General features: G+C 48.0%; 1 protein-coding gene across 1 annotated transcript in view; it reads right to left on the bottom strand.

Moving 5' to 3' along the window:
- Window positions 1–16,775, bottom strand: part of EHD3 (EH domain containing 3) — a 30,162-nt gene extending 13,387 nt beyond the window's left edge. Inside the window, exons 1-3 of the mRNA XM_084201968.1 lie at window positions 16,266–16,775; window positions 9,339–9,515; window positions 4,516–4,613 (exon numbers count right to left, since the gene is read on the bottom strand). Coding sequence (XP_084058094.1) covers window positions 4,516–4,613; window positions 9,339–9,515; window positions 16,266–16,492 — 502 coding nt within the window. The 5' untranslated portion in view covers window positions 16,493–16,775. The remainder of the gene's footprint in view (window positions 1–4,515; window positions 4,614–9,338; window positions 9,516–16,265) is intronic.
- Window positions 16,776–17,832: the final 1,057 nt, after the last annotated feature.

The raw sequence follows: 17,832 nt of genomic DNA, 5'->3' as shown, positions 1-17,832 counted from the left end.
TAAATGTGGACATAAATGCCTCAGTCTGTAAAAAAGATCAGAAGAGAAATGGCTGCCTTCCAGGCAAGGATGATACAGAAGCAGTGAAGGACAGGATGCTCTGGGCCAGGACATCCTGGAAACATTTCCCACAAAGCCTGTAAATGACACCTGTGCATCCCAGGGAGTCTGGCTACCACACCTGTGACACTGTGGGTGCCCACCACAAAGCAGTGCATGAATCAGGAGCACAGTAGGTCAAACCAGTGCAGGCAGCTCCTTGGCTACATTTGTTATGAGGGCCTGAGAGCAGCAGCAGCTGCTGTGTCAGTGCTGGTGATGTCCCTGCATGTCAAAGGGATGTGCACTTCAGCTATGACAGACTGCATCACCCTCAATTGCTTAACAGCCTAAACCTGCAGCTCTGCTACTGGGAAACTTCCTGGGCTGCTCTGTGGGGGAAGGGGGCTCTTTATGGTCATGCAGTCCTGGGAGAGAGCCAGTGCAGAGCTTTGTTTTCTGGGATTATACAGCGTTCCTTGCAGCAAAGCTGGGTAGCCATTTGCAAAGCCCTGCTGCTGGCTGTAGGAGGCTGAGTGCTGCTAGCACTAACACCAGCACCCTGTGCTCGTGCACACACTGGCTGTGAGGGGACTGTCACATCTGTCACCTTTAACAGCAACAAGGCAGAGAATTTAATTCAGAGTTGAGTTCAGGCAAGTGAAATGCTTCCAAACCTGGACTTGGCCCCTGCATCAATCCTTTAAACCCTGTTTCTTTGCTCTTTGAAACATGGATTCAGTAACAGGAACGGCCACTGCTTTGAAATTCAGGGGTATAAGGTGGCTCTCATGGATTACTAAACTTTGACAGCCTGGTATTCTGCTAAGCTGACACTGTATAGATTAACTAATGCTCCTGACGTCTAATGGGGAGGGAGATGGACTTGTCATGTTCCCACTGAGAGGAATTTCCTATTTTTAGAATTGCTGCTGGTTCTCATGGGATGGATAGGCTGGGAAAGCCTGCCACATCTTTTACATCTTTACTTTCTCCCTCAAATTTATGACAGAATGCTGCTCACTATCTACTCTCTTCCCTGACACTGCATCCCAGGTACCCCAGTCTGAGGGTCTTAGAACCTACTTACTTAGAGAACTAGCACTGGAGGTAAGAAAAGCATTCCTGTTCCAAGCAGTTAAGAAACTTCAAAGTCTCTTGGAAAACTTCTGTAAGACTCCCTCAGGTATTGCTTCATTCCCAAGTGAAATCTGAGCAGGCTGGGACGGTATAGAAGGAGCAGAAGAATTTTGTTGTGTCAGCATTTTTTAGCCCTCTCTTGTTTTCTGCCTAGACCATGTTACTGCTCCATCTGCCTCCAAAACCAACTTGCTCATGAGGTCAGCTTGGCTTGTAAGCTTGGTGGCAAAGGTGTCAGCCTCACCACTTTTTCCTATTCCTCTTCCATGGGAGCTGGGAGGTGACTACTCTCTTTAAAACACCTCAAGATAAGCTCAAGCCTATGCCTGGCTGCAGCTCTTCCTAAACACCTCAGCACTCTTTTGACTCTTCTGCTCCCTGGAACAGAAATTACTGGAGTTGTCCCAGCCTCAACAAAGCCATATTGACCTAAACCAGGTGAAGATCTTGTCCTGTATCTATTGCAAGGTCATCTGACCTGGCCCACATGACCCCTTCCAGTCTGACCCAGATGTAAATGGTGACAAAGCGAGGTCCCACCTACACTGTACTTTTAACTGTTGTGATGAGAGCAGTGACAGCCCCTCCTTGTCTGGCTGGAGATACAGAGAGCAAATTCCTGGGATGGCAGGATGATCAGGAGATGGCTGATCCATCTGGAGCTGCCTCCTGGCAAACGGGTTGAATGACCACACACTGTAGTCACAGGGCCAATGTGCCAATTTTCTGCCCTAAGTGCACTTAATTGCACTGGGGGCAGAGAAGCTGTCCAGGAAGAACCTGTTCCACATGCTGAGACAGGCCTCCAGCTCTGCAAACATGTACAACAGGCAAAAATGTACCGAACTGGGACTCCCCTTTAGCCTCCTCAGCTGTTTCCAAATGTTTGCAGAGGCATTATTGGCTTGGGTTAAAGTACACCAGTGACTTTTGTAACAGTGCACAGCTGTGTTATAAGCATGTTCTGGCATTGCTGGCATTTATTAGAGTAGCTGCAAAGAATTGTTTAGGTTAGAAAAGATCTTAAAGATCATTGAATTTAACTGTAAACCCAGTACTGGCCTCAGCCCATTGATCTGTCCCATGCATTCAGATCCCTCTACAGATTCCTCTTCCTACCTTCCAGCACACCAACACTCCAGCCCAGAATGGTGTCATCTTCAGACTGGCTGAGGGTGCTCTCACTCCTCTTGTCCAGATCACTGATTAAGGTATTAAACATGACTGGCCCCAGTGCTGAGCCCTGGGCAACACCACCTGTGACTGGCTTCCAGCTGGATTTAACTCTTTTCACCACCACTCTTGGCCTGGCCATCCAGCCAGTTTTTCATCCAGGGAAGGGTGCACCCATCAAGCCATGAGCAGCCAGTTTCTCCAGGAGAATGTGAGGGAAACAGGGTCATGGGCTTTACTAAAGTTTAGGTAGGCAATACCTTCAGCCTTCCCTATGCAGGAAATGGGTCACCTTGTCACAGCAGGAGATCACCATCATGGATCATCAGGCCTGATCCATGATGGTGATCAGTTCCATGACCTTTTTCAAGCCCCAAGGTCACACTGACAGGATCTAGAATGGGACACCAAGATCCACTGGAAAGCTGACAGAGAAATTTTTGCAGAAGGAGCAGCAAGAAGTGCCAGTGTATTCTGCAGGAGGGTATTTTTAGTTCTGAAAACAGCTGAAAAGTAGGAAAATCTTGCAATACATGTTGGCATTTGAACTAGTGAGATTTGGAAAAGGGGCTTGAAATGGGTCCTTTTTGACTCACCTATACCTTCTTTTTAGTCTTTTTTTAATAACAAAAATACTTCCTCCTAAGCAAATTTCTTTCACTGTGATAGTTCCACAGGAGAATTGGTTGCTTTCAGTGGCATTTTTTCACTAAAAATGTCTACAGCACATAATACAATTTTTTTTAATCTCCATAACACTTTCTGAGGGGAGGAATGCTTGCACAGCATACTTTTCAACTTTCTCATGAAGGCTGGCACACCTTGGAATTTCTGATCCCTTAGCAGTGGAGAGGCCCACACTGAAAAAAGTTAATGTGAGGGGTTTTTTGTGAACTGTAGCTGTGTTTTATTGACACTTCTTTGCTAGCTAAGGTTCCTGTGGTGGAAAATCCCAGCAAAACAAACAAGACCTGGCTCTGTGCAAGGTGGCTGCTTGATTAAAAGAAAAAAGGAAGTTTCCAAGAAAAATTTCAAGGCAAAAGTGTCATAGAACTTGGAAAGTCATGAGTCATCTGAAATCTTATGGGGCAGAACATGGAAATATGGGAAAGGCCTCAGGACTTTGGGGTGGAGCCTGTGCTGCTGAAACTCAACTGTGCACTGTTAATAGGCAGTGTGCATGAGAACTGATCTCAAACCTGAATGCTGAGATTACTGCTCTTGGCTTTCTTCCAATGAAATGGTGCATAGCTCCCAGCTTAATCTAAGGAACCTTCCAGAAATGCAAGCTATGCCACCATCACCTTACAGAGCAAAAAGGTGACCACAGAGGTTTAAAGTATAAAGATGTTGCCGTGGGTGGAAGTTCACTAAGAGACTCCATGCTATTCATCAGCTCCACTTGCAAGGGTCTGTAGTGACAGGACAAGGGGGAATGGCTTTAAACTGAAAAAGGGTAGGCTTATACTAGATATTGAGGGGAAATTCTTTACTGTGAGGGTGGTGAGGCACTGGTGCAGCTTGTCCTGAGAAGTTGTGGATGCCCTATCCCTGGAAGTGTTCAAGGCCAGGTTGGACAAGGCTTTGAGCAACCTGGTCTAATGGAAGGTTGCACCTATCTACGGCAGGAGTTGGAACTAGAGGATCTTTAATGTCCCTTCAAACCCAAATTACTCCAGGATTTTAAGATTTAGTGTCCACAGGCTTTCCAGATTCCCTACTGCAATGAAGACCTTGAGTGCCAATGGTTCTTAAACCCAGTCCAGTCCTGCACTAGATTTAGGGAGCCTGGCCAGTGCAAGAAACCAGGTAGATCACAATGGGGGCCTTGGCTATGGATCATCAGTAAGCCACTGAAAGCAACTGGTTCTGCCAAGCTGATAGGCATCACTTGACTCTGATAGAAATCTCTTCTGTGGGGTAATACTGGACTGTGACACAAGTACTACTGAACTTGCCAGCAGCCTTCCCTCAAAACATCTAAATGCTCTGCAGGAGATTAACCATGTCCCTTTGGTCTCCATTTGCAAAGAAATGCTGTAGCTCTGAGAGGCTCCCACCACTGCTTTTATCCACAGCGTGCCTAGTTTGAAGTGAAAATCATATAGAGTTCCTTTGGTTTTCATTACTGTCATTTAAAAGAGAACTGAACTTGGGACTTACCTCTGCTAATTCTCTGCTTTTCTCCAGAAAGGATTCCTGGAGTATCAATGACACTGATGCTCTCTAGTACAGGATTAGGTAGCTGGGCACAGACAAACCTGTGTGAAGAAGAAATGTGTTTAAAAAAATAAAAAATGCAAAACACAGTCATGATGTGCTGCACATCACATAGGACAAGTCAGACTCTGATCTCTCAAGCCTTGGCTAGAGCTTGGAGCTACTGTTACTCAAAGAAATGAGAAAGAAACTAGAACTAAACACTTTTCTCATCTGCCTCTGGAACATGGGTCTCAGTTGTGACCTATGACAGGTTTTTTTTATATGGGCCCCCAAGTTGTGAATTATGAAAATATTTGGGTTTTCATTTATGTGCTGTTTAGATTTTAACAAGAAGTGGTATTTGTTTTTCTTTGGTTAAGCATTCCCCTGAAAACTTCTGAACTCAAGTGAACTGAAATAACTTGCTTTAAAAAAAAAAATCAGCAATTCTGTAGGACTTCTGTTCTCTTTCAAATCTGTCTTAAAAAGACAAAGTGTGCTATTATTGCAGCATGGAAGTAGTAAAGCATAGGCAGCATGAGATCTCAAGAGGTTGCTCAGTCTATCCTCTTGCCTCAAGGCAGATCAGTCAGGTTATTTGTCTAAAGTGTTCTTCAAATCCCTAACAATGCAGACTCACCAACATGTGCTGTGAGTCTACTCCATTACTTAATAACCTTTACAGTAAATCCTCTTTTTTAATGTCTAATCTAAATTTCATATGCTATAATGCTCCTCAGTCAAAAACACAATTGATGTGGAAAATTACTTATTTTTCCCCTCTTGTCACAATTCACACTATTGCTACCCTGCTCCCCTCAGTCTTTCCCCTACAGAAATCAGTTTGGTGGTTATTTATTTCTTTTTCCTATCTCTTCCAGTTCTCTCTAGCTGCCTTTCCAGCTAATTTCTAAATCCCTGAAGAACCTTGCAGCCTTCCTTTGGGTCCTCTTAAACTGCTCCACATATTTCTTCTCCAGGCATGATGCCACAAGCTGACATACTCCAGCCACGGCCCTGCTAGTGGTGAGCACAGTGGATGGATTGCTCCTTATCTCTTAGACTTGACAGTCTGTTTATACATCTCAGTGACATGTTTGCTTTTTTAACAGCACTATGACACTGTTAGCTCACATTCACTTTGTAATTCACTGCTCCCCCCTCTGCAGCTCCATTTATGTGTAATTGCTCTTTAGCTAGTTGTTCCCCATCCTGTATCTATGCAAATCACAGCCTAAGGAGAGTCATTTGTGCTTTGTGGGCTGTAGCTCATCTATTTCAGTTGCTAGTAACAGCAAAGGACACTAAAAGCCTATCTGCTTCCTGGTAGCATTTCATGGATAGCCTTTTTGGGATGGCATTCCAGGCAGCTCTGAGTGTGTGTACATATGCATATTGATAGGGTGGTGTGACATCCAGGCACAAAAAAGCATGTTACTGTGGGAGGAGGCAGAACCACAGAGGATGGGGGTTGGTACAAGGACCACTCAGATGCAGCGCTGCGGAGCTCTGATGAGTGTCTGGCTCTGCAGAAGCCCCTGCACCTCTGAATTCCACCAGGCTAAGCCACAACCCAATTGTTCCACTTGTATGACCCCAAGAAGATTCTGATAAGAGTGAATCCTCAGGGGTTAAAGAGTGTCTCCTCCCCTAAGCTGTCAGCTATTTCAGACCACATGTTACAGCTTCCCACATCCCCAGCTTGGCAGGTGGCAACAGGGAGCATTTCTGAATGTGTAATAACTCATATCAAAGAGGGGGACTGGCTTGATTATCCTGTTGAGTGCCAGGCACAGCAGCAGAGAACAAAAGGCTCAGGAGGTCATGTTATTCCCTTGTCCTGCCAACCCAGGTTTGCTCTTCATTGTTGCAGCCCTGAGTACTCCTTGTGCTGTAACAATAAATGGGGCAGGGGGATTTTCCACCAGTTTCTCTAGGAAAAGTACTCCACAGGAGATTTCAGATATAAGGTCAGAGGCCAGCATGAGTGAGTGCATTCTGGCTCTTTTGGCAGAGTTAAGGCTGCTGCCCTCCTGTTGTCCCAGCAGAACTGCAGGACCTCAGGGAGCTCGACCTAATTCTGGCTGGGGCCATATGAAGGGAAGAACGCTGTGCCAAACCAGAGTTTCACCACCTCTACAGGCAGAGCATAGGGCTGAAGGAACATGTTATCTACCTCTCCAGCTGTTCACAACACAAAATCAGGACTGACTCCAGCTTAGTTTCCCAAAACAGACTTTGGGGATGGGGGAATTTTTGCAAACTAGCCAATGTGATACAAAGTAATGGGTGAGATTCCTGAATTTGCTCCAGGCCCATGGTGCCAAACAAGTCTTCCTGATAACAAGGTGCAACTTCTCATCTCTCTGGAATCTTCCCAGAGGTGGGGGTTGGCCAGCAGAGCTAGAGAAGGGTTTGTTTTCCTTTTTCTCAATGCCCAGGAACAACCTGGGGCAAGAAGAGCAGACAAGAGACAGGATTGTGCAGACCTGCTATCCTCATTTCAGCCCTGGGCAGCCCTATGTCCCAGCTATGGGCAGGTGCTCCATCTCCTGGGAATGAAGGGAGGGAGAATACAGGCTCTGAGCAGCACAATTTGCTTGTCTCCCAGCCAAACCCTGACTGCACTAGTCTTCCCTTGCTTCCTGGAAAGTGGCAGATCCCAGCCTCTGCTGGGGCGGAGTCCCAGCTCAGGGTGGATGCTCACTCCTGGAGCAGCAGGCTCTGCACCCCACATGACACAGTGCTGTGGGCTGCCACCTCTCAGCCAAGACCAGCTTGGCCTGTGTGAATGCTACTGCCTCATGCTGCTCTGCTCCTTTCCACTGATGCTCACAGTCAAGCATACCTTTAAACATCCCTGGCCAAAGCAGACTTGCCCATGGCCAATTTTATCTCAGTTTAGAGGTGTGGCCCTTGCAGATTAGCTCCCTTCTGCAAATTTCTTGCTCACAGCCTCCTAGCTGAGGTCAGGGCCTCATATATACATAGGCATATATACAGCAGCAGTGAGGTATGTGCAAGGCAGAGATAGCTCTGCTTGTCCCTAGCCCAGAAGCCAGGCCCACTGGAAAAGTAAGTGTGGGTGGCTTGATCTGGTCCAGTGGGTGCACCAGGACTTATATTTGCTAAATTTCTGACCCTCTGAGTCAACTCTTGCATGTGTTTAATTTCCTAATTAGCTGGGCATTGGCATCTGCATTTTCAGCTTGTGATGCTCACACAGCTGAGCCAGTCCCCCTTAGCATATCTCCTCTGTCAATTTAGAAATCATTACTCCCTCTTTTTTCATGTCAGCAAGAGAAAGATGTCATTAGCTGCTGTGGCTACTCCCTGCATTGCTAGAAGGACTGCACTTATGCTGCTGCTGAGCCACTGCTGTGTCCCTCTGCCCTGCTGCCTGCACAGGCACAGGCTTGACTCTTTCCTCAGGAGAAGGAAGAGTAAAGAAGCATAACAAGAGCACAGCATGATACAGTGAACTGGGTTAATGCATGCAGAGATTCCTTGCTGTACCAGGGGCAAATTGCATTCAGGACACATCAATCAGGCTAGTTCAGAAGTGTTTGCTTTTTTGCCCCCCATGCCTGGCCTAATGTTCCTTCTCTGCAGTGAACTGTCTGCCAGCTGTGGCTGTTCCTGGCAATCAGCTGAGCTGTTCGGAATTATGTCCTCTTTATCCACGATCTCTGCACTCCAGGCAAGAGGCCTGCTATTCTCGTAGGGCAAATGACTGTTCTGCCCTCATGTAGGGAGTGGGAAGTCACCTGACCTAACTATTGGTCAGGTGCAGATGTTCTGGGCCCTACGAAACAACAAAAACTTCTCAAAGTCTCTGTGGTTCAGGACCATGTTGATGTATTTGAATGATGCTCCTATGCAGTGATCAGATACTGCTTCCTGTCACCCTGAGGTACTGAGAGGTTTTCCACACAGCAGTGACTCCAGCTAGGTCCCTCTCCTGCCAGCGAGTTTCTCCCCATGCTTCTCTGCAGGCCCTTTCCTTGCCTCACTGCAGCCTACATCAGCACTCCTGAGGTCAGTGCTGGTAGCAGATGCTGCACCCTCTGGACAGTCATTCTCTAAGCTTGAGAGATTGAACAGGAGCCAGAGCCCAGCCCAGCTTTCCTGGCTGTTTGGCTGAGCTGCCATGTTTCCAGTGTCTCCCACAGTGTTAAGGGAAGGCGTCGATGATGGGTGTAGCCAGTTTGTTGCCTTCTGCAGCACAGTTTGTGCTCATCTAGGATATGGGTGTGTGCTGCTGGCTTCCTGTGAGGCCTAGATCCAAAACCTCCCTATGGTTGGGCTGGGTCTAGGGGATGGAAAGGTTAAATTCCTCATGTCACAGAGGCTCTGTCCAAACACCCTGCTACTCTTTTTTACAGGAAACACATTAGAGTGGTCATCAGTTTGCACCTGAGGTTGTATGTATAAGGCATGGGAATGGAGAGAGCCTGGTTTTGATTACAAATGGAAGAAGCCAGAAATACTGAAGCGGGGGACAACAAATGTAATGCAGATATCTACCTCTAGTCTCCTATAGGATAAGCTTAGGCTGTGATGTCATTTTTGGTTTGTTTGTTCATGTAAAATGAAGGTTTGTCACACTTGAATTTATCAACCCTTCAGCAAATGAATTATGTGCATCTGGTAGTACTGGACTGCCTTTGCATCAGCCATGTGGATGGGAGGAAAAGAAGTCCTTATCCTTTTACTTTACTTGCTCTGCTGCTCATTAGGTTCTAACTTTACTCTGCAGAACATGGGAGTTCTTGAGTACTGACCTGTTCAAAAAGGCATTGCCAAAGGCATTGAGTTTCCTGAACGGTTTTTTGGGATCCACCACCAACGCGTTTCCAGGAACGATTCCTTCCACATCACCTTGCATAACTGCTATAAAGGAGTCAGTTGTAGGCTCTGGTCCAATCCTCATTCCTGGGAAATCCTGCTCCAGCAGGTACCTGTAAGTGAAAAAACAGGGTGTGGGCATGAGCCATGAGCTGCTAAGTCCTAAATGAATTGTACTGAAGATTGCAGTGCAATTATGAAGCTCAAGAGCATGGATCCTTCTGAGACTATTTTTAGCACTGTCACTCAATTGTTTGATAAATGTCTTGGTAGCTTTTCTACTTAGGATCTCAACACTGAAAGCTCATTTAAGGTGGATTAAGAAATTAAGATGATTATAGCTGCTGGGAAGAGATTCTCATCATGTTGCATCATTTTGTGTACTTCAATCCTCAAGACATTTGGAGCAGACTTAGCACAGCAAAGTAAAAACAGCAGTTCACTGCAATCACAGAGTTAATCCTACTACAGACTACTGTTAAACCACTACACTCCTGAAACCCTACTGGCTCGTGGTGCCAATATCAATTACCTGGCTGCTGCTCGTTTCAGCAGACTCAAACAACTAATGTGCTTAGCCACCAGTCCAAATCAGTTGCTTAAATGCCAACTTCCCCTGCACTTGACTGAAGTCTCAGTCTCTGTCCTTGTGTGCTTCTGAAATGCAGCCATAGGCCCGCACTACAAACTGCTCAAGCATATTGAGCACCACACGTGTGGGTGGGGGAGTGTATTCCAAGCTGTATGTCAAGCTAGACAGCACACTAAGTACAGCATCCCTTATTAATTCCTGAAGGTAGTTTGGTAAATTTCAGGGAAAGACAGTCACCCATGGGGTTGTAGGGCTTTGAATAGGACTCTGGCAGAGTATTCCAACTGACCCTGCCAAATTCAGGGTGGGTCAATGATGTGTGCATGGGACAGTTCCCTTTGGCTCACCAAGGTGCCAAATGCCATCACTGAGGCCAGGCCTGTGTTTGTGTGTGTAGAAAACCACCCGATGATGCTGTGCTGAAAACTAAGACCATTATGTGCATGTGGTTTGCAAAAGGAAGCTAGAATTGGTTTAGCTTCCTTCTCCATTCCTTCACTTCTGACACCATCCCTCAGTATGGGATGGTGTCAGAAGTGACAAGGAATAAGCTCTGGCTAGTTACATGAATAAAATGACTACCAGGCTATGGAAGTTTGTATAATAATGTGTTGCTTGTTGCCAGAGGATAGCTAGCATTCGCTCTTCCATCGCTTTGACCTAATCCTCAGTAGGTAGAAAGATTATTTCAGAATTGCTGTGATGTTAAAACTAGATTATGGGGATGTGGAAAAGGAAATAAGAGAAAGACTGGAGATTTTTTTCATGATTGAGACTGATATCTCAAGTGAGTCTAAGCACCAGAATTGGTTCACTCAGGTGAGTCTTAGTGAGGGAAGTCCCTGTGTGAGGCACTATAGTACCATTGGCATGAAGGCTTGTGGTAACTTTTTAGGGGTTCCTGCTTTCACTGTCATTTTAACATAGGTAATCACTATCCAGTGTTTAAGGAGCAACAACAAAAAAAATTCTGCAGCCTATTAATTGATACCATGTCAGCAAATGTGTCTTCAGTTCCCAACAGGCAAGGCCAAATCAACTGGATCTAGAGGTAAAACAACCAAATGTATACTCAGGACAAATCACTGATACTTATCTGGCTTGATGCACACTCATACTGCAACAAGAATACCTCCACAAATGATATCCATAATTCCCTTAGGAGATGACCACACCTTCTTTCCAGGTGTATTACCATGTATTTTCTTGTATCTTTTGTCCAAAGTGATTTCCAAGTCCCATGCTCACCAGAAGGCCACCAGAAGTGACTCTTCTTAATTGCAGAATTCTGAGATGCAACAGCAGCTGTTGAGCAGCTCTTAAAAGACCTGAAATAATCCAGGAAGAGAGCATCCCTCTGACCTCCTATACTAGGGCGGATATATCCTATTTACCTAAACCTTATGAAGGGTTTTCTCAAACTTTCCTATAAAACTGGGTCATTACTTAAGAAAAGCAGACTGCAGGTAGTCCTGGTGTGTGCCACCTCTGTGGCTGGTGATCACAATACCCATTCCTGGCAGCCACAGCAACTCTTCTCTAGCTTGAAGCACCTGAGAACAAGGAAGGGTTACTTCTCACCCACCAAGGGTTCTGTAGGCTATGATCCGAATGTTCTTGGTTTAATTTCCTGGGAAGCTCTTTACACTACACAACTATTTGATAGGTTAGAAGCCACTTAGTCAGACTCTGGCAACTAAGCTTTTGCAACCTAGATGGAAATTCACTAGTCCCTGATGGACACTGCTGTCAAGCCAGTGGCTTTATACAGACAGAAACCCATTGAATCCATACAAATAAATCTTTGCATTCCCCCCATGCAAATACTAGAGAAAAGAAATAGGCAGCATTAATAGCTGCCAAATATAACAAGTGAAGGGTTTTTGAGAAAGGCTCTTTACTCCCAATGTCAGGCTGCAGCCTTGCTGTAACAACCACCTTTTTTCTTCATTAGAGGCTTTAAATGCACATGTAATATGACAGCTTTTGAGCAGAAGTGAAAATTAGTTGGGGGGGGGGGGGAGTTGTTTGTTATTTATAGACAAAGCTTCCCAGAAAAACTAACCAAAAGTCCTGTGTGGAACAGCAACTCCTCCAGACAGACTGTTTGAAAGAATTTTATCACAGCTCCACTCAGCTAACATTTCAAAGCATTTCTGTGTTTATTTCTTGTATAAGACTTAAAAAAAAACCCATAAAAAATCCCAAGCACAAAAGAAGTAGCCACACACCAATGTTACTGACTTATGTGCAACAAGTGGTAGGAAACCAGAGAGATGAAGATTTGTACTGCCCACTGTCACAGCATCTATTTTAAGTGAGGCCTCTCTGGGAGATGTGGGCACATTGTGCAGCAGGGTGTCAGCAGCATAAGAATCTCATTGTGCAAAGGACAAATACAAGGGGTTGTATTGACACTGCCTGATGGGGGGAAGGCACTTCTGCTCAGCAGTGACACAGCCTGCCCTGGCTACCAGAGGCAAGATAGAGAACACATGCAGTTGTCACATTTGTGGGGATTTCTGGGAGAGAAGAGCAAACAGCTGTGGAAAACACCAACCACCAGCAAGCAATTTCCTCTGCCAGTGCTGAACGCCTTAAGCTGAGCTGCTGAACACCTCCAAAGGCCTGGGGGAGTGACTCCTAGCCAAGCTGGGGAAGTCTGTGGAGTAAGGGAATAGGTTTCTTATGACCAATCTGCTTTTTAGAGAAGTGTCTGGAGTCAGTATGTGGCTGAAAGCATCATGCTGTTTGCCTGTTTCAGGCCAGTTCCTGGGAAGGGCCAGGGCAGGAAAGCTGTGTTGGTGCCAGCCCAGCTGGGGGTCGCGTTTCCCAGGTGGATTTGGGGATGGTAAGGAAGGAGAGGCCGGGCTCCCCGGGCAGGAGTGCCGCAGGATGTGGGGGAAGGGGCTGCCTGCCCGTGATGAGTCATGCAGGAGCCCTGCAGGATGCTGCTGAGTGTGGCAGCAGAGGTGATGCCGAGCAGAACGGGAAGAAGGGCAGAGCAGGAGGAAATGGTGACAACTGCCCCATGCAGGCACAGATGAAAGGTTCAGGGCTGCACAGGGAGGTCACAGCAGAGCTCCGTGTGTAGCCTGTGACAAACGGTGTGGAGAGGCCAGGACGTGTAAATGATTAGCTGTAGGAGGAAGGGGTGGCTACACCAGAAAAGCAAGCTATGTTGACAGTTAGTAGGGCTCTAGCAGGCTTGTTTATTTTATTAGCAGGATGGCTGGACTTGAGCCAGGATTATTTTTAGAAATGACCAAGGAATCTAAGTTAATTAGGAGAGTAATGTTCTGTCCGGTACTCCCACTCTCTTACAGGAAGCATAAAAAGCAATAACATTATAAAGGCAGGCTCCAGTGAGATCCTGCAGTGGCTGTCACATATTCCCAGGTAGAGGTGTTGCCTTGCCCCAACCAGCACCGATTTTCAGCCCCCAACCCTGTGGAAAAGCATCAGCCAAATGTATACTGAGGAGAGAAATGGGAGTGAGCACAAAGAGATGATACAGCAGGAAGCAGGAATGGAAAAGCTGCATTGCAAAGCAATGCAACACCTTTCACGTAGCACAAAAAGGCTCAGTTCTGTGTCCCTGCAGGGAGAAGAGGGAGCAGCCTGGTTCCACTGGAAACAAGCCATGCTCTGGTCTCGCTTCACTGGCTTTGACCCACACAACTCACCTCCCTCTTCCCTGGCTCAGCCTCTAGGAATGTTTCTCACTGCTGACCTTGACTGCCTTTTTTCTGCCATCAGGTCCTGACAAGAGAGCAGCCTCACTGCAAGATGCTGCAGCTTAGGTGCTTCAGAGCCTTGCATTTCTTCCTTGTTTCACCCCAGATTCTTCAAAACAAGGGAAGAGGTTTGGAAGACAGACATTCCTTAGGTAGGTGACTAAGGGTCTTTTTTTTTCTTGGTTAGGTGTCCTGGGATCCAGGTAAAGTGGGACTGAGTTCATTCCACACGATTGTTTACTAGCATTAAGTCATCTCCCTAAATTGCATGGCAGTACAAGCAGGATGCAATTTAAGAGTGGAATTGGTACATAAGGACAACCCTAATTATCCCCCATCCAAGACTGTGGACGGAATGTCCAGAGGCTGTTTCTTGCTTCACTCTACTGCTAAGACATAATGGTTGTCAACCCTCCCACTTCCTCCCCCCAGCCCCCTTTAACTCCTCCCTGCTCTCAGCTTTAGCTCCCACTTGCCTTCCCACAATAACTCTGGATGTTAATCTGGTGCTTATCCCAGCTCTTTAATGAGCAGCGCCTGCAAGCTCACGCTGGAAGCCTGTCACGAGCAACACGAGGTTTTCTGGCCTTTGTCTGGGAACACACTGGAGTAACAGACTCTCACACTTCTCCTACTGTTAGAGACCCTGGGGTTCTACCAGAGTTCTCAACTTTCACCTTCTTAGGCACTATTTTAAACAGAGGGCTCTGCCTTTCTGGAAGGTCCATTTGGCACCCCAGTGAAGCAGAAGCTGCCAAAGCTCCTGGTCACTTTTGCTTGACCATCATCTCTGTAGGCTCATCCCAGCCCTGTGCCCGGAGAAAACTGGGAGAAGAGGACACAAGCATGAGTGAAAAGCAGTTGTAAGAGGCTCAGATCTACTTGCTGGCAGTGAAAAGGTTGTTGCTGTCATCCCACATGAACAAAGACTCAATCTTCTTTTACCTGGAACGCGCTCTAGGCACCCAAACTTCCTGCAAAAGGAGCTGAGGCTTTCAGAAGAAGGACTTCACTGAACAGAGAGGGGCAAAGGCAGGAAGCCTCTGCTAACAGCATGCCAGTGAGACTGCAGGGAAACACTGATGCTGAAAAGAATTAGTTAGACAGCCTTACCAGGAATTCAGCAATTCTTCCTGTTGAGGCTCTGAGTGTCTGTAAGTCTGTAACCCAGAGGACAGAAAAGCTTTCCAAACAGGTTTGGTATCAAGTCACAGAACAAAGATCTGGGGTGGAACCAGGCATTTGTGCTACCCTCTCTATTTTTCAGAAGAGTAACTCCCTTTGCAAACATGTGCAAAATGCTTCTTTGGGTCTTTTGCACCACTTCACCATCCACCTGACCTGGCCTTATGAGAAAAGCCTTTTAACTCTTAAACTTTGTTTGCCAGGTACATGCCAAGGTAGCAGAAATGCATTCTGTTCTTGGCTCCTGACCAGGAAATTTAGCAGCAGGAATATTACCGCACATTGAAAAAAAAGCCCCTGCATTTCTCAAGGTCATTCCTCCAGAGGTGCAGTCAATTTGATTCACCTCTCTCTGCTCTCTGCAGTTCCCTCCTTCACCAAGAAATACTGGTAGAACAAAGGGCTGGCTGCCTGTGGCTAGCGTCCAGATTTACACTGGGGTAATTCCACAGATTTCAACACAGCCACACCAGAAAAAGGCTGGAATTTAACGCTTAGCTTATGAATCACATAGGAAACACGGACAGCGCAGCTTCAGCTACGATCCCAAGGGAAAGGCTGCTGCAAGTTGAACTAGCAGCATGGCTGAACAGAGATCCCCGCAACCAAGTCCAGCCGGAAAAGTTTAACCCTCTCTGCGACAGTTTCACATCATCGAAACGAAAGAGCCGCTGGCAGCTGCTCTTTCTTTACAGTTCGAAAGGAACTCGCTGCTCCCAGCATCTCGGCCGAGCAGGACACAGTTAAAACAGGGCTCTCCTTCTGGAGCCCTGAAGAGGGGCAGGTCTCTCTGTGCACAGGCACACATGCTTCTCTTCAGTGGGTTCTGAGCGCTGTCTCTGGGACAGCGCAGAAAAAGACAGACACACGCAAGCGCGTAACACTAACAGCAACGCCTGCAAACCGAAGCAGCCCCTTTAAAGCTGCCTCACCGCTCAAAAGCTGCAGCAAATTGAACAGAATCGCTATCACAAGGTTCAAGCCGGGCAGCGCAGGCACGGAATGCCCCGCGCGAGGCTTCCCAAAGCCTTTGCACTTTGAACGGCCAGGAGGGCCCCGCTGACTCACACACATCCCCGCACTCCTGCCCTGCCTGCGCTCCTCAGCCCTGCCCTGGGCTACTTTTTGCCACGTCGGTGTTTCATGGGACATCTTACACCACCCCGTGCTTGCGAAGGGATGCTCTGCTTCTGAGCGGAGGTGACTTTTCAATGAAAAGCTCTGTTGAGGGGACACGAAGGGGGTAACAGGAGGGGGATCGAGCCGTAGCAGAGACACGTTCAGCCCCACCCCAGCGCTCGGGCGGCGAGGGTGCAGGCATGGCCGGGAGGGGGGCAGCGGGATTTTACCTGATGAAGGTGGTCTTCCCGGTGGAGTACTGCCCCACGAGCAGCACCATGGGCTTGTTATCGAAGTCGGCATCCTCCAGGGCGGGCGAGTGGAACTCGTGGAACTTGTAGTGTTCTTCCAGCGGCAGCAGCTTGGTCTTGTAAAGCTTCTTCAGGCCGTCGCTGACCGTTTGGAACACCTCCGGGTCCTTCCGCCGACGGTCGTCGGTGCCCAGCCAGCTGAACATCTTGTGGCCTCCTGACGCCAGCTCCGCGACGACCACCGGGGCTGGGCTGGGCTGGCTGCAGCGCGGGCTAGCCGCGCATCCCCCTCAGGCCGGGCGGGCCTCACTCCGCTCCGGCGCCCACCCGCAAGGGCCGTCCGCCCTCACGCCACCTGCGCCGGCAGTTTCAGCCAGAAAGCGATCCCCGCGGGAAGCTGAAGGAGCGGCTCGTCCGCGAAGCCCCGGCCCAGCGGCACCGGCGGGCGCCGCCTCCCTTCACGCCGCCGGCTCCCGGCGTGGGCATGGCGCGGAGGCCCGGCCCTCCAGGAAGGGGGCGGGCGCCGGAAGCTGGCCGTTCCTGGCGGGCGCCGCCCGTTCTCCCCGGCGGGTGAAGCCGCGCCGGGCGCCGCCATGTTGGGCAGCGGGAGGGGCCGGGTCGCGCCGCGCCCCCTGGGGGCCGTTGGAGGGAGTTTCAGCCCGGCCGCCATTTTATTTCCTTTCTCGCCTGGCTGCGAAATAGACCTTAAAACATCTACTGAAATGAACCGTGCGAGTGCAAATCCGAGAGGGAGCCGGCTCTTCCCGAGCACTCTCAGCCTTATCTGGGTCTCCAGCCTGTCATAGAACAGGTCAGGTTGGAAGAGACCACAGTTGGTGGTCCAACTTCCCTGCTCAAGCAGGGTCATCCCAGAGCGCATGGCACAAGATTGCCATAAAATGGTTGTGGAAAACTCCTGTGAGGGACACTCTGCAGCCCTTTTGGGCAGTATGGTTCATGTGTGGTCATCAGCACAATAAAGAAGTTGTTCCTTATACTCAGGTAGAATTTCCTGTGTTTCAGTTTCTGCCCGTTGCCTCTTGTCCTATTGCTGGCACTGTTTTGAAGAGCCTGGCTCCATCCACTTGAGGTATCTGAAGGGGCTATCTTGATATCTAAATAGATATCAAGAATATCTTGATATCTAAAGGTCCGCTTTAGGTATTTACACACGTTCATGAGGTGCTCTCCGTTGTCTCTTGGACTATTCTTTCCCCAGCCCAGTGATTGGGCTGCACTGCTGCCCCTCACTTTGTAGGGCTCACGGTTCTGGCAGTGCTTGGAAGAGTTCTCCGTCTAAGATAAGACAAATTGTCTACTGTCCCAAATTCTTTATTCCTCCAGCAGTGAGGGATGACAGGACAGCTGTATAGGTTTTCCCGGAGTAGGCTGGGGATCAGCATGCCCTTGAGACTGGCCATCAGCTCTGCTGCCAGGCTCTCCTCATCTCCATTGCACAGCTGGGATAAAGCAGCATTTTTTTTCCTAAAATATCTCCTAAAGGCTTTTTCACTTTAGTCCATCCCACGGGTCCGAAGAATGTGGC

Source organism: Fringilla coelebs (genome assembly GCF_963513975.1).
Source record: "Fringilla coelebs genome assembly, chromosome: 3".
Taxonomy (NCBI): domain Eukaryota; kingdom Metazoa; phylum Chordata; class Aves; order Passeriformes; family Fringillidae; genus Fringilla; species Fringilla coelebs.
Note: the sequence above shows the minus strand (reverse complement) of the source record. Positions and strands in the feature narration are given on the sequence as shown.